The 24,875-nt window shown below is 42.6% G+C and overlaps 1 protein-coding gene across 3 annotated transcripts in view; it reads right to left on the bottom strand.

The window, feature by feature from the left end:
* Positions 1–3,318: 3,318 nt before the first annotated feature.
* STAMBP (STAM binding protein) overlaps positions 3,319–24,875 on the bottom strand; it is a 36,923-nt gene continuing 15,366 nt past the window's right edge. For all 3 annotated transcript variants that reach the window (XM_053200774.1, XM_015064038.3, XM_015064039.3), the window contains exons 3-10: positions 16,172–16,247; positions 15,790–15,885; positions 14,348–14,714; positions 11,893–12,017; positions 10,878–11,015; positions 5,985–6,097; positions 5,344–5,443; positions 3,319–3,979 (exon numbers count right to left, since the gene is read on the bottom strand). In XM_053200774.1, the coding sequence (XP_053056749.1) occupies positions 3,923–3,979; positions 5,344–5,443; positions 5,985–6,097; positions 10,878–11,015; positions 11,893–12,017; positions 14,348–14,714; positions 15,790–15,885; positions 16,172–16,247 (1,072 nt within the window). In that variant the 3' untranslated portion in view covers positions 3,319–3,922. The remainder of the gene's footprint in view (positions 3,980–5,343; positions 5,444–5,984; positions 6,098–10,877; positions 11,016–11,892; positions 12,018–14,347; positions 14,715–15,789; positions 15,886–16,171; positions 16,248–24,875) is intronic.

Here is a 24,875-nt window from a genome sequence, read left to right as displayed (position 1 = left end):
ATCGCCTAAGAAGGACACAAGAGCCCATGGCTGTGCAGTGCAACCGGCCTGGATTCTGGATCCAACAGGCACAGTGAATGATACTGGACACAGCCTATAAGCCTACGGCCCTGCTTCTAACCCCAAGTAGGCTAAAGTCAACCCAAAAACTCAACCCTGGATTAAGGAACGCAGACTTCATGAAGAGGGTCAAAGTTCTCTTCCTCTTCTTTCACCTCAAAAAGTAGCTGGAACAACCAAGTGGGAGGTTAAGCTATTTGGAGCCTAGGTCCAGCCAGTGATAAAGAATGTGGATCTGGCTCAAGAGTCTTCTAGCTGTAAGTTGTGTGGTATAAAAGTCTAGTAGGTAGAAGCAACATTTCTGGAGACACCAAAAACAGGTACCTTCAATCTTTATAGCATTTTACAGCTCTCGGGCTTGCACATGGATTTCATTTTGTCTTCATTTGGGGTAGGCATATCAGGCTGACCCCATTTTATAGATTTTTTAAAAAGTCTGGGAAGTTAAGTGACTTGTGGGTGAATAAAGAGCTGGACCTAAAAGTGAGGTCTTAAATGTTCAGAGTGGCACTTCCTCTCCAGAGAATAATGTTTCAGTGGTCCTGATCCAAACAGGCCTTCTCAGTGCCCAGGCAAAGCTCCTCACAAAAAGAAATGAGCTTTGACTCAGAAGTTCCACTCCTGGTCACAAGTGTGAAAGATCCTTAGACAAACTGGTCTCCAAACCCAGGTGGGGTTAAAACGCTGAGATACCGGGGGGAGGAGTCAGGAGACACAATACCAACTGACAAATGTTTTTTAGGAAACAACTGGTTTGGTCCTAAAACTGTTCTCAAAATCTATTTGAAATAGCCCAAAGTTGCAGGATTCACTGGGATTTCACGCCATTAAAACTTCATTCTCAGGGGTCGCCATTTCTCCCAACCCCCACCCCAAAATTTTTTCCTTCCACCTGGACAGCTAAAACCCTGAAGTAGCAATCAACAGTCAAAGGGGGTAGGCATCGTGATTTTAAAATTGGGGGTGCCAAAATGAAATTTGAGACCCTAGCCTCTCAAGCAACAAATATCCACCACACTAGCCCCACTAGGGAATGCTTCTCCCCATGTTGCCTTTTAAGGTGACTGCTACCCGACAAAGCAAGTGATTTCTTTCTTAAAGGCTTAAGTGATTTCTTCTTCCTCTTTGGTGATGTTTAACAGAGTACATGAAAATGATCATCTGAAGAAACACAGCCCTGCCCCGAATCCCAGGAGGACAGCTTCCCCAGAGTCTGTCTGCACCCGGCCCATGGCACTTGGGAGGGTCTATGCCTCTGAAGCCAACTGGGAAGCAACCAGACACTGCCCTCCCTCCCTACTCAGCCCAGACCAGTATGCATGGTGCTCCTTCCTATGGCTTGGGAGAGTAGAAAGGCTTTCAGGAGCTCAGGAATCAGTCTCTCCACTGAGCAGTTGCTACTTTTTCAATATAAGCTGTTTTCCTCAGGTTTCATGGTCTGGTTCCCTTTTATTCACAATATGGAATCCTTTCCCCTTTTCCCTGCAACTCTGGCTCCTTTTCTCTTTCATGCACCTGCCCTGTCCCCCTGCTTCCTTGGGTGCTGGATTGATACAACATCTCTCCCCCAGAGCTAAGGGGAAGAGACACTGAAACCACCCTGTGCAGAGTGGCTACACTGCAGCAGGTGCAAAGGGGGCATTTGCTGACTGGTTTTCTACTCCTGGGCAGCCTCTGAGATTTCTTGTACACAGGTGCAGAGGCAAAAAAAAAAAAAAAGAAAAGAAAAGTGGCCATTTGGTAAAAAGTAAATGATCAATGCAGTTGTGACACATGACATATTCAGTTCACTTTGGTTCAACAAACTTTTGTAGAATGTCCTTGAAGTGTAGACATGGATAAGAGAGCTCCCAATTCTTAGGTATAGTGGCCCCTGAACTATGACTCCTGCAGTGCTTTTCAACCCTGGCTGCACCCTAGCAGCTTTAGAGACCAAAAGAAAAACAAAACAAAAAACACTGTCTGGGACCCCGCCCCAGAGATTTGGAATTCATTGGTGTGGGGTTGAGCACAAGCATCAGTAGTTTTTTAATGTGTATTTGAATGTGTAGCCAGGGACAAGAGCGTTATGTGGCCATATGCAGAAAGTTCTGAGTAAAGGCTAAATTTAGGTCTTAGGCAATGCGAAGACACTGCAGGTTTTGGAGCAAGAGAGGAAACATGAGGATGGCTGTAATATGGGAAGCTTCTCCTGACTGTACTGGGCAGAACAGACTGGAGTCAAGAAATACCAAAAAGAGAGAGAGAGAGAGAGAGAAGAGAGACCTGGTAAAAACCTACTACTGCACTAGTCCAAGTAAGGGGCAATAAAGCCCTGAGCATGGAAAGAAAAGGATGAATTTCCGAGAAAGTACCAAACTGGGGCAATGACAGGACTGTTAAGGCAAGGTGGAACAGCCCAGGCTGCCTCTGGGGCCGCTGGAGGGAAAGGAAGGCAGTGATAGGACAGGCACTCTTCCTCCTTCCCAGACTCACTTGGCCCCATGTTCCCACTTACACTGGAACTACAGAAAAAAGAATTTCTGATACCTGGAAGTTAAGAACCCAAGAGAAGAAGAATATAGAGACTTGGTTCTTCCAGGGGAAAAGTTCAAGGACACTAACCTAAGTGATAAAGAACTTAATATATTCAGGACACAAAACTTCAAAATGAAGCCAAACTTCATCCATTTGCAGAATTTTTCCTATAGAATTTTAATATAAAAAGAAACATGTTTCTCTTATGCAAGGTATTTACCCTCTTGCCGTCACCTGAGGGGTCACAAGCAGTACCATTATTTCTAGGCCACCTTACAATGCTAGGCTCAGCTCATAGAAAGGAAAATATAGAATCAACTACAGTCTCAAACCGCTTCCTAAATGTTGCCTGAGTCAGAAAAGAATAGACAACATCATAAAATCGGTAGGGTGGGGTGGCAAGGGAATGTAATCATTCATTTGGTATAACCTGGCACTCCAAACAAAGGCTCTATTATCTTTAGCTGAAAGCTTTTAGGGCATACGGAGGAAGTGAATGGGATGACCCACTTGAGACAACACCAAAAGAACAGAGAATTTCACAGCCCTGGAAGACGCAACAGGCAGACAAAAACCACTCAACAGTTCACTGTGAACTGGGACACACCTTCAATACCAGCACAGCTCAAATTCCATTTTCCCCTCACCTTTCCCCAAACAACCAGACCTTTCAGTTAGCCTGTTTAGACAACACTTGATCAAACAGATCACTCTAGAGCACACACACACACACACACAAAATAAGTTAATGGTTATTTTATTGTAGAAGAAAAAATATCCTGAAATATTTGTTAAATAACAATACTTCCTGACAAAAATCATTCTTCAGGGTTTTCAAGCCCCACCATCTGGTCAAGGTGGGCTGTCCCTCATCCATGTAATAAGCTTCATTAATATTGTCATAAACCACAGAAAAACCCAAAGATTTTCTAAATGGCTTCCAAATTTCTGCAGAGATGCCCTTAAAAATTCCAAAGGTAAACAATAAACAAGTTGGCAGAGAAACCAGAAGGCTAGCTGAGAAGAAAAAAAATGTTAACAACTGGTGAATCTAGAACAAAGGGTATGTAAGTGTTCACTACACCATTTTAACAACTTAATTTTTTAATTGCAGCCAGACTGAAAAGTTGTCTTAGCATGGTCATGCTATTCTCCACACTTGCCTAAGAAATACAGCCAATTATTTTTTTTCAAACCAGAAACAGAAAATCAGTTTTCCCCCAGGTGATACTCACTTTCAATTCTGTCTAAAAAAGCTTTCAGAGCTTTCTGGAAAGTTTAAATTAAGGGGCTACAGTACACTGGTATGGTTTTATAATTCTTGGGAGGTGTTCAAGTCAAGTTCTCATCGAAGGTCTGTGATGGTCACTGCTCTGTCCACAACGGTCACGTGGCTGCAGCTCTACAACAGGGAAAAAGAAAGAAAGAGAAAGTCCTAAAAAATTCTAAGAAGTCATTTGTTTAAAACTTACTTAACATGCTTATTCTGACCAGTGGTTCCCAGTCTGGAAGCCAGGCTGCTACTTAAATGGCAGTTATGGTAAGGGGTCTGGGAATCAGTAACTTTCTAATCCCTACCTGTACATAGCCTGAATCAACGTGGGCCCATATATCTTCATTCACTTTTCAAATGAATGTATATTCTAGAGACATTCACAAAATACAGACTTATTTGAAAGAATTGCTGAATTCGTTAGATTTTTGGGGGTCACTATGTCAACCAGCTAATACAGCGTACCCACTGACACATGGGGAACGCTTACTTTTGGCATGCAAAGAGGCCTTTATAACAGAAAACCTGGGCACTTTTCTTGCAGCCTCTGTTTCATCATCCTGGTACCTAGACACTTATTACATTCTAAGGCAGACTGACCTATTTTTCAACAGATCTGTCAGAAAGTGCTTTCTCATGCTCAGCTGAAAACTCATTCCACGAGGTCTTAGTTTTAGTTCTGGGAGTCCTAAGAAATGCACTCGATACCTTTCTATACAACAATTCTTCTGAAACTTAAAGCCGGTTTTCAGAGCCTCCCTGAGGTTTCACTTCTAAACATCCCCAGTTCCTTTTATGTGACAAGGTTCTGAGTCCCTTTTCCATACTGGTCACTTTTTAATGAACCCAAAAGAAATAACACCCCTCAGCCAGCAAGGAGTGAAGCAGCCTATCACATTAGATTTGAGGGGCAAATTGAAACATACTGCTCTAACAGCAACTGAAACTTTTTATTCACAGAATACAACTTAGGAAAACAAGCTTCCTAGAAAGGTCATAAAAATCCCTATTATTTAAGCAAAATTGCAAAATCAAATATATTTTACCTATCTTAAATGGCTTTTTTCCTTTGAATTCAAATCCCTTATTGAAGTACAGGCTTAGCAACTGGTGTTGACGAAGGGAAAAAAACCTAACATTTAACAAGCCAGCTCCTGCACCAGGTGCTTTCTGCATATTACTTCATTTAATCCTCTCAATAACCCTATCAAGTAAGTATTACCATCACTGTCATTCCCCTTTACAGATAAGAGGCTGAGGCCCAGGAAGATCAAGTCTGATCAAAGTCAGACAGTCCTTCGATGGCAGAGCTACGACCCAAATCCACTGCTATCCCACACTGCTTCCCATGTATGTCCTTATTGGGAAGATTTGCAAAGATAAGTGACGAGGCTAATCTTCTATGTGGGTCAGAAAAGACAATGCACCTCATCAGCTCTGACCGTCCTCCCTGCTTGAAGCACAGCCCTGATCTCTTCTACACAGATACATACGCAGAAGAGAGGTGGATCCTTGCTGTGTGGATGAAATCCTTTCTGGCGACAGGAGGAAATCTCCTCTAGTCCATGGTCAGTTAGTTTAAAGAATCCAGTTCTGCAATAAGAAAAAGCAGGCCCAAATCAAGCAAAGGTGTCTACCCAGTCCCAAACACACACACAGAACTCATTTTGAGACAGCTTCAAAACTATGCTGGCACACAGGTCTCTTTTCTGGTGAATGAATCAGAGTTAGGGAATGACTCATCACTGCCACCACACTAGTTTTGCTGGGAGAATTCATAGTAAATAACAGGATTTAGAATGAAAAAGAATTTAACTGAGATAATTTGTTTGATTTTAAATTCTCTAATCTGACATCAGTCTTTTGAAATTCCCATTGCTTCAAGTCAAACACTTCAAATTTCTTATGTCCTTTTCTTAGAAAAGCATTGAAATTGTTGCTTTGATATCTTTTTAAACAAGAATAGTAAGAGTATCCGGATATGGTGCTTAAAAGGAAACCTTTTAGAACAGCCAGTTAATACCACAGTCTATATACTTTACACAGAACAAGGTCTTCCAAATAGAGAACTTTTCCTTGGAGGCTTTTCCCCACTGTCTCCTTGTAATGCCCAGAACCACATCTATGTACTTACTCCTGGAACTTGGGGGAGCAAACAATGGCTATTGACTCTGGCAACATCATCTGGTAGGAACAATGAGTGTGTAGGTCAACACTGGAGAGGAAGGCGGTCTGCGTGGGATGAGTCTGAGAAGAGAAAAACATGTCTGAGACCCTCTGAGTGAAACAGCCAAGCCTGGCCCATAAAGGAAACAGACCCAAATGGTTCTCAATAGCTGGCCACAATCCCCTCACAAGTACAAAGTCACTGGCAGCCACAAGAGGGTATGCCTGAAGTTCATTACTTTTGAGCACTGTAAACAAATATAGGTTAACATGAGTATGAGAGGAAACTCATAATTTCCAATTGATCATCAAGACTTATTTGGCCCCTCACAAGCTCTCAGGGCAATGGAGAGTCATCCATTCTGGAATAGATGGTATATACTGTCCAATATTTCAAAATGATAAAAGTCAAGGACTTAACAAACCACAGTTGGATGAATGATTCCTCTTCCAGACAGAAGTGTTAAAAGGTCAAGAATGAGTGTGGAGCTCTACGGGCAATGACAAAAGCTGTCCTATGGCTAAAGCATACCATCCAAGGATAGGAGAAGCAGGGGACAATAGTAGTTACATCATACAAAGGACCCTATCTTGTTTGGGAAAAGGACCAAGATACTGAAATTTGAGGGTAATCAGTTAAAGCACCATCGAAATGTACATTCAGTTTCTATTGTTTTCAATCATTTAATGTTTTATTGAACACATTCTTTTTTACAAATGAATAACCATATAATGCCTTATGTTAATCTTAGAAGGGTGTGACGGTCGAGAACAAGAATGGAAAAAGACAACCCAATATGACTCAAAAAGACCACCAACCTTCACGGACAGAAAGCACAGAAAATAAATAAGTGTACTTGATCAGCATTTTCAAACCTGCCATGTACAAAATGAAGCTCCTGAGGAGCCTGTCAAAAGCACAGGCTCCTGTGCCCCACCCCTAGAAATAGCCATCCTGAAATTTAAAAAAGCCATTCAATGATTCTTATGTGCAGCATCATCTGAGAAGCACCACCCCACAGAATGCTGTGACCAGCTCACTGTGGAAGAGGCCTGCAGGACAGGAACGTGTTAGCTGAGTGCTGACAGCAAATCCACACGCAGATCCTCATCGGGCAGGTAAGAACTTTGGTGACTACAAAGGAAAAATAGTTTCTACCTAATAATATGATCCTACAGACTGCTAGGGACAAAAGGCCTGTGCCAACACCTTTCATCCCACAGTTAGAACAAAGAATTTTAACTGGGAACAAACGAGGCCATGGAACAAGCTGATCCAGGCCTCTGATCTAAAGTAGAAAGACAATATAGGGATACATAGGAGCTCAATAAATAATTGTTAAACTAAATCAAAAAACCCTGTCTTGAGTCTCTATTCCCCTCTATTGTGCTTTCTCTTTCTCCTTCCCTTAACAATTGGATTTCTTGAAAAAAATAGTGTTGTCCATCATGCTGGAGACAGAGGAAGGCATTTTTATGAAGAGAAAACAATAAACCAAGGGAGCAGAAATGAACAAGAACAGCAGATGCTGGGGGCAGCCTCGGTGCCTGGATGGGAGCAGAGCAGCCATAGGACAGGGATACGAGCTAAGGCAGGGCTGAAGCCAGATGAAGGAGTCTCCCGAATACTGGACTGGAGGCTCACACAGTAGTTGGTGATCAATACATGACCATACAAACTTTTTGACCCGGGAACCTGATTTTACAGCTGGCAAAGTGGAGAAGGAAGAACTGATCTTCTGCATAATTCTCTTGCCAATTTTAAGATCTGAGCAAACCTTACAGCCTGCTTGTTTGTTTTTAATCTCCAGTTAGGAAGGAATGGCACAGAAATTATCATAGGGGGAAAGAGCTGAAATACTATAAACTTCAGCTCTAAATTTGTTCCTAGCTGAACCCTGATTTAGAAATCCTTTTATTCATTTGCGGCTGAATTCTACCTGCAGTCTAAACCGTGATTATTCCAAACTTTCCCCCATCTCCTCCAGTTCCTAAAACCACCCGTCTCCCTCCTGCCAGGCAGTGAATCTAGACTGCAACACTGTTGAATGAAAGGAATTCCGTCAACCCCTCCAAACAGACCTCCAAAATCTCTGTATCTTTCTTTCTTCCTTCAATTCTGTCTCAGAGGGATGAGTGTTTTCTCCCCCATATGAAGATGAGCCCCCTTTTTGTACTTTTGATTTAATACTTTCCTACCTCCGCATTCCCTTGTCTCTGCCCCTTTACATCTCCTCTCCTGGCTCCACTGTGCTCCACTAAGCTCTGCTGGCTCACTGGGTGTACAAACATATTGAAACAACTACATACAAGAATGTAAGTAAACCTTAAAAATGTTGAGCAAAAGAAGCCAGATACAGAAGAATATGTATCATATAATTCTATTTATATAAAGCTCAAAACCAGGCAAAACTAAACTGCTGAGTTCAGGGATATGCATTTAGGGTAGTAAAACTATAAAGAAAGCAAAGGACTCCTGGAAAAGTCAGGAGAGAGACTGCCTGTATCAGAGGGGAAGCGGACAGGGCAAGAGCATGGGGGTGGAACCATGCCTCTCACAATGTTCTATCTCTTGACCTGCGTCATGCACGTACACAGATGTTTTGTTTCATGATTCACTGAAATATCCATTTACCCTTATGTACTTTCTTATATATTTCAAATACAAAGGTTTCAAAAAAACAAAATCAAAACAAAACACATGTTCAAACCTTTATGCTAAACCATAAATCAAGCAAATATTCTCTCAACCTGGCTACTCCTTAAGCCACCATCCCATTTTCTTCCTTTCCCCGTGAGCTAAACTCTTCAAAAAATTGGTGTGTAGGGGTGCCTGGCTAGCGCAGTTGGCAGAGCACGTGACTTTTGATCTCAGAGTTGTGGGTTCAAGCCCCATGTTGGGCATTAGAGATTACATAAAAATAAAATCTTAAAAAAAATTAGTGCCCGTCTCACCATGACCACATCCTTGATCCCCATTACTTCTTAAACGTTTGCAGTGCTCTTCCTCCTCTGGCTCTGTGCCTTTACACTGTCCTTGCCCTGCTCTCACGCCTCTTTGCTTCATTACCAACTATTCCCTGCGCTCCCCTGGGTGGCCTGCCCCCAAGCTTGCTCTCCATTCTTCTCCAGTGCCAAGGCTTCTCAGGTCGGCTCTATGCAGAGGTCTCCCAGATCTCTTTCCCACCTTGACCCTGCCCCCCCAGCGCCAGCCACACTGCCAACTGCCTGATAACTACCTCCACTGACAAAATGTCTCACATACACTTTAAATTCAACATGCTCAGAACTGAACACACAATTAGCCCTGCTTCCAAAGTAAGCTATCCTCCTGGAGCCCCTGTTTCTGCTTATGGGATAATCATTGCCAGCCCTGTGAGTCAGGCCTGCTCTCTGTCATCACTGGCTTTTACTCATCATCCTCTCACTCATTCCCCACATCCTCTGAAATTCAACATTCATCTCCTTCCCAAATTCAATGCCATCACCCTAGCTCTCATCATTAGATTTTATCAGCACGCTAACCTCTTAAATGATCTCCCTGCCTCGACCTACTTTAAAACTGCCTTTATGTTAGATATACTAAAGAATGGCTTTGATCATATCATTCATTGCTCTACTCAAAAACCTTTAAAAGTTCCCCACTTACTAAAAAGCAGAACTATTCTGCCTATCCACCCAAGACCCTCCCCCCAAGAACACTGCTCCAATGTATCACATTAAAGCCTATTTATCTACTACGATTCCTGACATAAACCCCAAACTGGACCTCAACGTCTTAGGAACACAGTCTGCTTATTCCAGTGCTGCCCCCTGCATATGGAATTCTCCCTTAGCCTATCTTGTCAAAATCTTAGTAAATCCTGCCAGGTGCAGTCCTTCCCTCCTCGATTTGATTGTGCTGTTTGTACTTCTCGAGGCACTTGGCACATTCTGCCTCCCGGGAAGACTTACTACTTGTCTCTTTGTCTAATCTACTTTATGAGACTAAAGTCGTGTCTTTCTCAAATTTGTATCCCCCAGCAGATAAGAAAAAAGTTCTCTACTTCCCATATACTATAATGGAAGATACACAATAGAAGGCAAATACTAATGTCACAGAATGGAGAAAGGACACAGGCACATGGGACTGCCTCCCAGGTCAGTATTTCCCAAATTGTAACACACAGGTATGTGTAATCTCCCCAAATCCAGAAACGAGCTGACTTGCTTGTATGTAAGCCTATCACACAACACAAAAAGTAGCTTGGTTTGTGGAGTGACCGGCTGAAAAGGAATAGGAAGGAAAATGCAGAAATACTCTTTAGGGATAGAATTACCTTTTACCTAAATATCACCAGAAGGCTACAGAAGACACTTGAAAATCCACTATATTAAGGACCCTACTGGTTTACATAAAGGTGTATGCTGCTTTATGCTTTAACAAAGACCAAATGCAAGCATTTGAATTAATTAACTTCCTTGGTTCATTAAAATATTTTCAGGATATTTTCAGGAACACCATTTGTATGAAGTAGGCAGGACCTCCACAGTCAATATCCACATATACTCTAGGCCAGCATTTTATCACCATTCACACTCACAAGGAAACTGGGACTTTAGGGAAAGAAGTTCATTTTCATTAAACCATTTTTTTAAAATGAAGAAAATGGAAAAACCCTAAGTAGTTCCCAGAAATCAATACTGGAGTGGAAGCAGTCAAGTATGCTAGGAACGTCAAGTCTGCATCTGAAAGAGGGAAAAACCTTCATCTAAATAATCTGCATGCAATTCACTTTGCTCAAAGAAAGAAACAAGCAGTGTGTTTACAACATGGTGAGAGAAGAGAGGACTAACCCTCGGAGAGCTCGGAATTGCTTACATGAATCCAGCCCAGTGTGATGAGACCCTGCTGATCCTGTATGAGGAAAAGTTCTTCTTCGTTCTCGGTGTTGCAATAATCAGACCCGGCACTTTGCTTGGGGATGAGAACATGGGTAATGGTGAATTCATTCCTCATCTGTCAAAGGAGAAAAACAGCCTGTCACCACTCCCTGGCACTTGTGCAACCCCACGTGGTCACAGCTGTGGCAAGTTAAACATCTATACAAGCGAAGGCCCTTCCCACCCCAGCAAGAGTCCTCGTGCTCCTTGAGTCCCTCACCTCAGCGGTTCCCAACCTTAGCTGCTCACGTGCACTGCAAAGGGCACTCTGCAAAGCCACAGGTGCCTCTGGCTGCAGCCACAAGTGTCTGCCTGTGATTCCCAAGAAGCTCCAGGATAGTACCATTTCTCTTCTTTTGCTCATGTCTAGGGTAGCTTCCCTCTTACTGTTTCTCTTAGTCCTTCTCATCCTCAAAGGCTCAGTGTTAGTCTATTGCCTTCACTCATTTATTCATTCAGTAGTTAGTAATGGGTTCTTCAAGTGCCTCTATTCAGTGATCTTTCCTTCCTCCCAACTCCTAGTGCTCTACTGCGTATACCATTCAGCATGCTATTTCTCTTCGGGGGTGTAGCTCCCATTGCTCCAAAATGCTTTGGTAGGTTTTGTGGACGCATGCTGGGCTCATAGCCTTACATATGTTATATTCCCAGGCCTACCATAAAGCAGGTACTCAGAAACTGATATATAGGTAACGCTGACTCTTGGTCTCCCAAGTTTAGAATTAGCTATTTCTTACTACTAGAATTAAAATAATCAGTTCAATTCAAGGGACTGAGAAAATCAATGAAATGCAAGTCACCAAATCCAAAGTAACATTGCATTATGCTATCCATGGTTCCTTCTGCAGAGGGATCGTTGTAAAGAGTAACTGACCCTGGATATCTTCTCTCAGAGTCACAGGAGGCCAAGGGGGAAGAAACAGGCTCAGCTCAGGAAAGCGTTTGTTTTTTACCAGTTTTCCACAGAGAATTCCACATGTCTCTACTCCCCGGGCAGTGTTGGCACTGGCTAACTGGAGGAACTGCGGGCAGAGCCTCCCAGGCACCACCACATGGCGCAGTCCGTCGATTGTAGGAGCTGTAATGGAGAAAGGAGAAAAGTGTAAGACCACAGGGAGAGGCTTCCCAAGCAGGCCCCAGAGTAGGCAGTCCTGGGAGGGCAAAGCCAAATCACTGGGGTTCCTCGAACTATGGGCAGTGAGTGGGGATCTCAGCCTAACGACAGAAGGAAGAGGGTTGTGGGCACAGCCATTGCAAGTACATTACTTTAAGAAAACAGGCTTTAATCACTCAAGATGAGGGTAACCTACTACTTAAAACAAGTTCTTGGGGTGCCTAGGTGGCTTGGTCAGTTAAGCATCTGACACTTGATCTCAGCTCAGGTCTTGATCTCAGGGTGATGAGTTCTATCCCCACATTGGGCTCCATGCTGGGTGTGGAGCCTACTTAAAACTAAAACAAAAACTGAAAAACAAAAGAAAACAAACAAGTTCCTGAGCTATCCAGGAATTCTCTGTCACAGTCTAACACAGAGGATAAAAAAAATAACCTCCTCACTCCACTGAGCTTTTATTTTTATTTTAAGTCTTTTATCTCAGATAAGAATATTGGAGAGTACGACTTATAAAGAAATACATCAGAGATATCCTGGGTAACAGAAAATACTTTGGATAACTACTTAATGCTGAATTTATTCATTTAGAAGAACGCTAAAGTGCCAAAACAAAACCACGAAAAACACATTCTGGTCCTCAAAAGAGGCATGAATGCACAGAGCAGCTTATAAGCCTGGTTCAGAATGCCAAGGATAGGCCCAGTCCCTGGACACCACGGAAAAGCCCTGAGAGAGAGCCCACAGGCTCAAATTAGGGTGTTTTTCATGGTCACTTTTCATTTAAAAAAAAAAACAAAAAGTACATGGGGTGCCTGGGTGGCTCAGTCGGTTAAGCGTCTGACTTCGGCTCAGGTCACGATCTCACCATTCATGGGTTCGAGCCCTGTGTCAGGCTTTGTGCTGACAGCTCAGAGCCTGAAGCCTGCTTCGGATTCTGTGTCTCCCTCTCTCTCTGTTCCTCCTCCATTCGCATTCCATCTCTCTCTCAAAAATAAATATTACAAAAAAAATTTTTTTAAGTGCAAAAGGATGTTCTGTTTCTGCACATTCAACAGCGAGCTCTGAATTGCTGGAGAGGTAACAAACCAGGGACCACACAGTCACATGATAGTCTGATGACAATATCTGAGGATTCTGAATTAAGGCTTGGCACAGTCCTTTCCTTTCAATTCCATAATCACTTCCTGAGTGCATTCCAGTGCATACACTGTGCTTAACCTCCAGGGAACACAAATATGAATAAGACTCAAGCCCCAACCAGTAAAAAGTTAAAATCTAGTTACTGACAAATGACTACACTATCAGGTAAATGATGTCAACTGCATTACAGATAATAAGAGCCCTGAGAGTTTCAAGAACAGAATCAATCTGATTGAAGGGAAGGAGACCTGGCAAAACTTTAAGATGAGCAGGGAAGGCAGAAATAGAGAAAGGAGATTTTAGGTTCAGGGCAAATATTAACACACCTCTTTGGATAAGCTAGTCCAGGGGCTGCTCCGGGAACACGAGAGTCCAATCTGACTGGAGCACGGAATACATGTGAAGGAACAGGCAGTGGTGGGAGATTAGCCTGCCAAGTATGTGGGGAGAAACCTAAAGGCCAGGCTTCGGGGTCTGGCATCCCTTGCCCACTCTCACATTGCCCTTTGAAGTGGATCTTCTGCAAAGCTGACTTCCTCATGTGATACTTGAAATTCCTTCCCCCAAAGATCTATTCTAATAATCAAGGTATAATCATCATTTTGCCACTATTGTTATTTTCTCAGATAGGCAAGCTTTGGTGAGAGGAGAAAAGACTGCTAATAGCTGTTATGACTAGACTGAATTATCACTGACTACATATAGTATTTACCATGACCAACCTCCTTAAGGATTGGGAACACTTCCAGGGCAAACAGCATTCGGTAACCCTTTTTCACTTTTTAAAGGCCAACTGCTGAATTGTAAAGTGGCGCTGTGAAATTTCCCTACCAGAGAACCAACAGTGGTCTCTGGTTCACTGAACATTTCGAGTCTCTATAGAATCCTTAAAAGCTGAGGGTCTGACTTTCAAGGACATTGTGAGCTCTTCCGAATATCGACCTGGGGCCAGGTAAGTTACACGGCTTAAGCAAAGGCCACTTTCATACTATGGCCAGCGTGACAGGACACAGTATGGCAATACCGATCAAAGGGGCTTCTGTGACCAGAGCCTGATGAGTGGGATAATGGAGGTAATCTTAGGCAACCCCCTCAGAATGACACTCTGTTTGGCTGCCCCTGAGATGGAAGAGGGCATGAACAAGTAGACTCACTACTTTCTGAGTTGCTCAACGCTCCAGGTTTCAAGGACCTGTCCACCACGGGTGGCTTGGCAGGCCTTCCCGCCGTATTACAGTCCGCAGGCTGTGTGGACGTGGCAGGTACAGCGGGGAACGCATCTGGGGAGGGCTTCTCCAAGTCAGGCACCAGTGGGCCCCCTAGGCCAGGGTCCACCTTCCCAAATTCCTGCACGATTTTCAGTCGCTCCTTTTCCAGCTCCTGGTTCCGGATCATCTCCTCAAAGGCATGGAACTGCTCCTGCTCCAACTGCTGCTGTTTCTGCTGTGCCACCCTCTGCCTCTCCTTCTCCAGCTCCTGCTGGATGGCCACATTCCGGGCAAGCTCTTCCGCTTCCCTCTTCTGCAAAGAAAGGAGTTAGGCTTAACAACTGACACCTGGGTGACTTCACATCTCGGGGGGACAAGGCTTTGCGGCAGGGATTTCCTAAAGCGTGCCCCTGCTCTGGCCCAATTTCCCAACACGGAATCTGTGCCTCCCTCGGCAGCTCATGTCTGCCCAAGTGGTCACCGCTTGTGTCTACCAGGCCACGGCAGACCTACTCTTCAAGGACAGTGACGGTCCCGACCCCCTCAGTACCCTTCCCCAATGGCTCTTACTAAGACATTTTCTTCTTAACTGAAATCTTGATGCAACTTACTGTTCGTGCTGCATAATCTGTATCAGACACAGTTTTATTCTCTAACTCTACCACGTATACATTCTGTATCCGAAGTAAGGGGGTCTTTACAGAATTTTAACCCAAAAGGAAGCCTCCAAAATTTAGCTGGTGACTAGCTCAGTACGAAGTGACATTTTAAACTAACAAGAAACATCAAGTAACAATCACCCTCATTACGGTTTTCACTCACTCGGTACCTTAGAAATATATGCCTCATAGCTGTTTACCTCTCTGCTGATTTTCAACATCAGAGTCCAGAACAGGGCTCAGCAGAGCGCTACAAAATAATCTGGAGTTGCCGGCAGTGTGAATTTCACATCTGACACAGACCACAGGCAGTGCCTTGGGAGTTTCTCCACGTGCTCTAACTAACTCTTCCTAACAAGAAGCATTTGAAAATAGCTTGAAAAACAAGTATTATAAACAGGTATAACCAAATGTGAATCAATACCCCAAAATTCACTGATCTAAAAACTTACGTTTCAGTGAAATGTTTCACTGCTCTTAGGTTCTCCCTCTAGATATAGCACATAAGCAACAGATTTTCTGTCCCTCTAATCACCCTCCAGGACAAGCACGCTAAATATGTTAGAATCCTCAGCCTAAATACTTGTGTTCTACTCTTTTGAGTTTCTTGCCTTTGCTGAAAAAAATAAACTATGACACTAAAATCACAAGACCTGTTAAAATATCGTATCGCAATCCTAGGGCACAGCCTAAGAAAGCAAAATAATTTCCTTTTTATTATATACTTACCTTTTCTTCATTATATTCTGTATATTCTTTGGTATATCGTTTCAGTAGCTCTGCCTTCAGCTCTTCTGCTTTGGGAAATGCAATCTCCTTTAACTTCTGAGACACAAAAATCAAAAACTGAGAATTAGGATAATTCCTAGCTAATGAAGTAGAGAAGTAAAGTGACTTAAGACAACTTGGCAATGGCAACAACGTTTCCAAAAACAATGCAAAATACCCCCTACTGTCCCATACCTGCTACTTCACAACTGATCTGGTGAAATGGCCTTATTTCCCGTTGGCGGATTTGATGCTCAGATGCGGACACCACTACTTTTACCTTGAAGTTAGTCTGTGCTGCTTTGAAGCTTTTAGATGCGCAACAGTGAGAGTGAAGACCCACCTTTACTGTGTCTTTCTTTTCAGGAATGACAGCCAATTTGTAATCCCGATGCTTTGGTAGTTTCTCAATAAAGAGCCTAAAGGAACGGATCAGAATGATTATCATGCAAGGAAAATGCCCAACAGACTCTGAAGCAAGGCGACTCCCTTGTCCTGCACCCACTGCAAGACGGGTTTCCAGACATTCAGGGGAGGGATAATACACACCCAGTGACCATGTTCCCCACCCACCTCCAACCCTATGTTTCCCTCCTCTCCCAAATTAGGTGCACAGGAAACACTAGACTCCCACAACTAAAACGATGAGGGGAGAAAAGCAAACCTACCTTGTGCCCAAAAATATACCTCCAAAGAGATTATTTTCTTATTACAGTGACAGGCTTCCGAAGGAAAGGGCCTCTGTCACAAATTCTTCTTCAAATAACAGTTTGGCAGCCAAGGGCAGGAAACCCATGTTCTATGATTAGCCCTGTGACCTTAACCTTGGCTTCTTTTTCTTTGGGATCCATCCTCCTTCAAAGCAGAATATTCCTTGCATCATACTAAGCACTAAGATGCTTAGATGGTACATGTGTTATGTATATACTATGTGCGTGTTACGTTGTAATTTGCATTATGGTCCTGATAAAAAGTTCTTAGAGAAATATAAGGGCTAGATTTTCTCTTTACATTTTGTCCCTGGCTGTAAAGCTCAGTGGGAAAAATATTCACAGATCTCTAACATTTATGATGTCTATGTGGGGACAGTGAAAGCACAAAGAAGTATTTGTCACAACTTGTCACAACCCAAAGTAGCAGATTAAGAATTCCAAAGCCAGAAGACCAGTTCCAGAGTCTGCTCTTCTAACCACTGTATCACACTGCCTCCACATGGTCCTGGAATGTCCAGAACTGTGGGGGGGGGGGGGGGTACTGAACAAAGACGTCTTTAATAGAAGTAAGTTGTAATATATACAAGCTAAGGCGCAAAACAAATCAATTGAGGGGAGTTCTAAAATACTGTACTAGAGTTGGGACTAACTGACTCTTTTCTACTTTCTGCCCACGGGGAGTAAACAGAGGAGGACAGCTCAGTAAGGGGAAAGAAGATGGCCCCCACGAGAGCAAACTCCTTTTATTTTTTTTTTAATTTTAATGCTTTTATTTAGTTAGTTTTGAGAAAGAGTGGGGGAAGGGCAGAGAGAGAGGGAGACAGAGGATCCGAAGCGAGCTCTGCGCTGACAGCAGTGAGCCTGATGCAAGACTCGAACTCAAGAACTGTGAGATCATGACCTGAGCTGAAGTCAGATGCTTAACTGACTGAGCCATCCAGGAGCCCAAAGCAAACTCTTTTCATTTTTTTTGTTTATTTAAAATTTTTTTTAATATTTATTTTTGAGAAACAGAGAGAGCATGAGCAAGGGAGGGGCAGAGAGAGGGAAACACAGAATCCAGAGCAGGATCCAGGCACTGAGCTGTCAGCACAGAGCCCAACGTGGGGCTCAAACTCACGAACCATGAAATCATGACCTGAGCCGAAGTTGGACGCTTAACCGACTGAGCCACCCCAAAGCAAACTCTTTTTAGATGAGCCCTCCTCCCTTGGTTCTATACTAGGCACATGAAATTTTTATCTCAATCCAATTTGACAAGACCCTTCAGCCAAGGATGAATTCTAAAATCAAAATGATTCTAAAACACTTCCCTTTGGGTTCACGAAAAAGATATAAAAGTTTCCTTGAAGTCTGTATTTAAAATAAATACAGATTTGTTTGTTCACCAATAGAGTCTTGAAGAAGATGTTGAGATAAGTAAGACTAGTTCTTGTGTTCAAGACACCTGTAATTCAATGACTCTCCCTTGGCCCTAAAAGACTAAGGTACCTGTTTATAACTTTAGCAGGCTACATGTGCTTTGTATGAAAGCCCGAATCAGCCAATATAGTACCATGTCGTATAAACACCACACTTTATATTCACTTGTGCTATCAGCCTGAAGAACTGTGAAGTCCCTGAGGCCAGAGATTCCTGTGTCTTGTGCTTCTTTGCATGTCCCTCTAAAGCTGGGACAGTGCCTGGATGAAGAGGCACTCAATAAATATCTGAGGAATAAAATGGTCTTAAAACCTTTGAAGGAGCTGAGTAAAAAAACCCAAAGTATAAAAAAGTACATATAGTATGCTATCTTATAAGTATGAAAGGGGGAAAATTCTGTATGTGTATGTACACATACATTTACTTCCAAGTACACAGTAAGTCAGGAAACTAAGGAAAGTAGACGGCAGGAGAAATAGAGCAGATGGGACAAGAGTGGGAGTGAAACCTCTCACCATACGCCTTTTTCTATCATTTTGATTTTGAACCATGCAGTGGAATCTAGTTTATAAGTAAAGATGAAACTTCTAGAGCTGTACATGAATACGTTTCTCTTGTTTCCACAATTGTAGTCAATTTTCTGAATGGGGAACATACAGGCAGAAGGGTCTCTTGAAAACAGAACTGACAACGTTGCCCATTGCCTGTACAGGAGTCAATAGCGCTCAGCATTTAGTTCGCAGCCTGCCTGGGCTCAAATCCTGGCTTGGCCATTACAAGCTGTGTGAATTCCAGCAAGTTACTCAGTCTCACTACCCTTCTTTATATGTACGTATGTGTGTGTGTGTGTGTGTGTGTGTGTGTGTGTATGTATATGTATATGTGTATATATATATATATATATACATATATATATACATATGAGTTATATATATGGAGACAAACTAGCACTACCTGATAGGGTTGCTGTGACACTTAAAGAGATTAAAAAAAAAAAAAAAGTGCTGAGCACAGTTACTTGAACCTAGCCAACATCTACTATGATTGCTCTGTATGCTACATGATTGTTTTTCACTAATAAATAAACAAAAATTGCGAGCAAGAAGAACAGATGAAGATGTGAACACCAGGGCTAGAAGTGTTCTAGGTGTAGAATACCTGTGGCCCAGAGGTATACTGTTCTCTGGGTTAGATCTGGTTGCAGCCTAGAAAGGGAAACGTACCAAAGCAAAGATGTGTTGGCAAAAACACAAGCAAAGCAAACTATTAGGACGATGGGGATAAAAAGAGATATGCAGAAAAGGAAACACAAAAGGTAAGTATATGAAATGGTATTCAACTTTACTTATAATGAAAGAAATTCAAATTAAGATGAGGTACCATTTCCATATATCAGATTGGCAATGGCTTAAAGGTTGATTATAACCAGTATACACAGGGTGTTGGGAAATGGGTGTCCTTAGACACCCTTAACAGGGCTGTAATTTGATAATACGCTGTATTATCACAGGACTGTAATTTTCTTGGGGGTGGGGAGGGGAGACAACTATTCAAATTTTAAAATTTGTATATCCTTTAAACTCACAATTCCACCTCTAGGAATTTATCGTACACAACAGTACAAAGATATAAGACTATTCAATATAGCACTGGTCATAAAAGTAGAGAAAAACTTAAATGAAAACTTAAATGCCCATCAATAGGGGAATATTTAATAAATTATGCTGCACTCAAATGTGAAAAACAACATAATCATTCACTCATTCATTCGACAGATATTTACTGAGCATCTACTATGGGATCAGGCATTACTGTAAAGGCTGGGGATTTGGCGATGAACAGTCATAAATCCCTCCCAGCAGAGGATGTGCGTTATAGTGGGGGGAACAGACAATAAAACAAAACAATATATATATCATCAGTGCCAGGAGAAACTCATTAATAGGGAAGGGGAATAGGAAGTGACAGGAGAAGGAGTAAGATTTTAGATAGGGCAGCGAAGGAAGGCATTGCCAAGAAGATGGCATTTAATTAAGGACTGGAAGGGAGGAGGCCATAAAGAGACCTGGGACAAGACCGTTCCAGGCAGAAGAAATAGCCCTGAAGAGAATGAGATGGATCAGTATGTCCTAGTATGGAAAGATATGACTGTTACGAAAGCAAGCTGTAGAACAGAATATATTGTATGATCTCATTCAAGCTTTAAGAAAAAAAGGATAAACGTGTGAGCCTATGTGCTTGCACAGACATATACATTTTCCTGGACACACAAGAAAGGACAGTGGTCACCTCTGGGGGATGTGACTCTTCTTTTTGCTTTAATATTTCCCTCGCTGGATAGTTTGAGAAAAAAACTAATTTAAAAAGCCAAGCAGAAATTCTGTAACGTGGATGGCTAAAAGACTCTCCTCTTATTTCTTCCTATCTTAGAAGTTACTGAGCAAAGTGAGCACGATCACAGATGAAAACCCTCTTCAGTCTGTAAGCCCCAATCCCAATGGAAAACATTGTCAATGCAGGTGACAGACAACTTTCAGAAAGCAGGTCTGTGTTATAGGAGGCTCACACAGCAGACGAGAAGTGCCTAAGTCCTCTGTAACTCCCTTCTGTGTAGCCTAGTCAATGACCATAAAAAGCTGTGAAAGAATTCACTGCCTGGATTATTGTCTGTGCTCATCATGAAAATATGTACTGATTTAATATGCTGAAGATCCTGCTATACTGGGGTCTGCAAAAGGCAAAGCATGCCTACTCTGGGGGGGAAATGCGCTTCAGATCATTAAGATGCCTGAACTGCCCAGGGAAAAGAACAAACATGCCTTTTAAAATCCGGAATTGAAGTACCCACAAAAGGTCTAGAACAATGACTTGCAATAGTGGGGGAGGCAGAGGAGTGGTGAGGTAGATGCCTGCTCCCTTCCCTCCTCCCTCCTCAGTAGTAATAATTGCCAAAGTGAGCCACTGTTACTGACAAGAATCTAACCAAGTAAAATGCAGTGGAAAAACAGACTGAGAATATTAAGCCAGAACTTTTTTGCAACTCCTACAGCTTGTCAGTTCACAGAATCAGAATTAGGGTCTTGAAGATACCTGCAAGAAAAATGAAGGTAGCTACACGTTTCGCTTCAGGTCAAGCCAATCCAACAAAGTCCCAAATTAAACTCCGAATCTAGCAAATTAAGTAAATGAGCTGCTTCATGCCGCCATCTTCTCACTGAGCTCTCCTCCAGGGCCTACTTCATCATATTAAATGGTCCTGTAAGTGGGCACCATGTACAGGGACAGACTCCCCATATTGATCTTGCCGTTAACATGGATATTCATGTCACTCAAAGCAACCCCAAGTCACAGAACAGTATCAATTTAAGTACTCTTAATCCTACCCCCGCTTGCCTATTCAAGAGTTTACTGCGACAGTTAAACTCTCTTTCTGTGCCGTACTATCAGCCTCTCCTTCTTCACAGGTTCCTTTCCATTAGCAAATAGTATGCTCTAGAATCTCCCATCTTTTTTTTAAATTTTTTTTTTCAACATTTATTTATTTTTGGGACAGAGAGAGACAGAGCATGAACGGGGGAGGGGCAGAGAGAGAGGGAGACACAGAATCCGAAACAGGCTCCAGGCTCTGAGCCATCAGCCCAGAGCCCGACACGGGGCTCGAACTCATGGACCGCGAGATCGTGACCTGGCTGAAGTCGGACGCTTAACCGACTGCGCCACCCAGGCGCCCCTAGAATCTCCCATCTTAAAATACACACCACACATTCACATACTCCTTGTCCCCCTTCAATTACTTCCTCATTTTTTCACTTCACTCCTCCTACCAAACTCCTCGAAAGAGTTATCTATGCCTGGGCTTGGCAAAATACAGCTAATAGGTCAAATCTGGTTTGCCATCTGTGTCTGTAAATGAAGTTTCGTTGGAACACAGCCACACCCATTCGTGCATGTGTTATCTAATGGTTGTTTTCACACTACAAGACAGAGGTTGTGACAGAGATCAAATGGCCTGCAAATCCAGAACTATTTACTACCTGGCCCTTTACGAAAATATTTGCCCACCTCTGGACAGGACTCACGGTCTCTACTTTCTCATTGTCCACTGACTCTTCAGCCCACTCCAATCTAATGTCTTCTTAGTCCTTCTGGTGAAACTGTTTACCAAGATCACTAATGACATCACGACACCAAACCCAAAACTTCACCCATCCCATCTGACCCTTTCTCACACAGCCTGGCCACTCTCCTGCAAATGCACCATTCTCTCCTGGATTTCCTCTTGCCTCTCAAACCTCCCTTTGAGTCTCTTCTGCTGGCCCGCCCTCCCTCCCCAACCAACCTCAGGTCTCTTCTATAGTCTTTTTTTTTTTTAAATTATTTTTATTAAAAAATTTTTTTAATGTTTTTATTTTTGAGATAGAGAGAGAGAAAGACAGAACATGAGCTAGGAAGGGGCAGAGAGAGAGAGACAGAATCCAAAGCAGGCTCCAGGCTCTGAGCTGTCAGCACAGAGCCCGACGCGGGGCTCGAACCTACAAGTGGTGAGATCATGACCTAAGCCAAAGTCAGATGCTCAACCGACTGAGCCACCCAGGAGCCCCTATTCTACAGTCTTATTATTAAGCTTTCTTGATCTTTGAATGTGTCAGGAATCCTTCTGGCATCTGATGAAGCTCATGGACCCCACAGAATAATTTTTTAAAGATATAATACAAAACATAAAGGATTACAAAAGAAGCCAATTCTACTGAAATACAGTTTTCAAAATATAAAAATTGTAACATGTGCTTCTTTATTAATATATTATTAATACATTTTAAAAAGGATCTCTAACTGTGGCTTCAATAACAGTACTGTAATTCAGAAGCAGTGGCAAGTATTAAATGCTATTTCGAGATATCAGCATCAATTGTAATGTGATATAAAAATAGTGATTTCTATTGGTGACATTGTGAATATTATTATTACTGTGCAAAATTGAAGGAAATGCTGAATTTTAGTTAGAGGTTAGTGGAAACAAGAAAAGTTTTTCCCAACCGAATTCATGGAGTCCAGATTCTACCTCTGAATCCCTGTGGGGTTCCAGGACCCCCAGATTAAGACCTATATGCCAGAAGATCTCAGCGGTTCTCACGGCTTCAGAACCGTCTATATGCAGGGGACTCCTAGGTTTGTATCTCCAACCCAGACCTCTCCTCACTTCAGACTGGTACATCCAACTTCCTAAACTTAACACCTTAACATGTCAAGAAAACCAGGCCTGAATTCTTGAATATCCTCTCTACTCAACCCCTTTTCTACACCGTTCTCCCCATCTCAGTGAATAGGCCAGCACATCCTAAGTTACTCATGGCAGAAACCTGAGATCAACCTTGATACCATCATCCCTCCCAAACTGTCAGTAAGTCCCATAGACTCTACCTCCAGAATACAAATCCACCTGCTTCTTTCCATGCTGCCACACTCCACCAAGCCATCAGCCTCTCTCCTGAATTGCCATTAAGAGTATCCTAACTAATCTCCCTGCCTTCTCTTAACACACCCTTCACCATTTGCAACATGGCAGCCCCAATTTATATATTCAGAATATAAATAAGATTAGGTCATAACCTCTCTTAAAACTTAAAACTTTGCAATGGCTTTCTAACGCTGTCAAGATAAAATACAAACTCCTTACTGTGGTCTGCATGATTCTGCTCCACCTGCCCTCAGCTTCATCTTATTCTCCCCCTTCAACTGCTACCCTCCAAACATGATGATCTTCTTTCAATCCTTAGAACACACTAAGGTAATGCCTACCCAAGAGCTTCTGAATGCAGTTACACCTGCTTTAAACACTCTGGTCTATGCTCTTGGAATGACCAACTCTATGGCATCCTTCAACTTTCAGTTTATTTTTTTATTATTTTTTTTTAATTTTTTTTTCAACGTTTATTTATTTTTGGGACAGAGAGAGACAGAGCATGAACGGGGGAGGGGCAGAGAGAGAGGGAGACACAGAATCGGAAACAGGCTCCAGGCTCCGAGCCATCAGCCCAGAGCCTGGCGCGGGGCTCGAACTCACAGACCGCGAGATCGTGACCTGGCTGAAGTCAGACGCTTAACCGACTGCGCCACCCAGGCGCCCCTCAACTTTCAGTTTAAATCTTACCTTCTCAGACAGACCTTACTCTATTTGACACCCTTGGTTATTCTCTGTCACAGCACTCTCTTTGTTCCTTTCACAGCATTTGCCCTACTTTGAGACTAGATGTTTATTTGCTTACCTGTTTACTGTCTTCTCCTATAACTAGAAAGGTACACCAGTAAAGGCAGGGGCCATTTTACTTCCTATATATCCAAGACCTAGAGCAGTGCCAAGCAGGTAGCAGGTGTATGCAATATATATTTGTTGAATGAATATGGCCTGAGGGCAAGGGGCAACAGAATCCAGAAGGTCCTTCAGAAAATACTTGGTAGAGTGATTCTGTGATTCTAATTAACTTTCTCAATTATGATTCTTTGAAGAATTGTGCCCAGGGGCCTCATTCTGGAAGAACTCTCCACAAGATTACTGGAAATATTCAGGAATATTATTTCTACTAGCAGCAAAAGAAAGGGACAGTAGTCAAGGAGATTTCTCGGGAAAATAAATTTTGTGCCCACTGTGCCAAGGAATAAAAAAACTCATAATAGCAAAAGAGAGGCAAAATTTATAATTATATATTATTATTACATACAATTATAACTCTATGAAACTTTATCAACACTGAGGTCACACAACAGGGCACGATGGCATGGATGGATGGCACGATCTCTGAGGACACAGGCACTACTTCTAAACTTAAAATAGACAACAGCAGTCCCTTTTCTACTGAAGGGACTCTAAAATCACAGTACGAATCCCAGGAAGTCTGCTTCTGTGCTACTTTT

This window comes from Acinonyx jubatus, chromosome A3, assembly GCF_027475565.1.
Source record: "Acinonyx jubatus isolate Ajub_Pintada_27869175 chromosome A3, VMU_Ajub_asm_v1.0, whole genome shotgun sequence".
Lineage (NCBI taxonomy): Eukaryota > Metazoa > Chordata > Mammalia > Carnivora > Felidae > Acinonyx > Acinonyx jubatus.
Note: the sequence above shows the minus strand (reverse complement) of the source record. Positions and strands in the feature narration are given on the sequence as shown.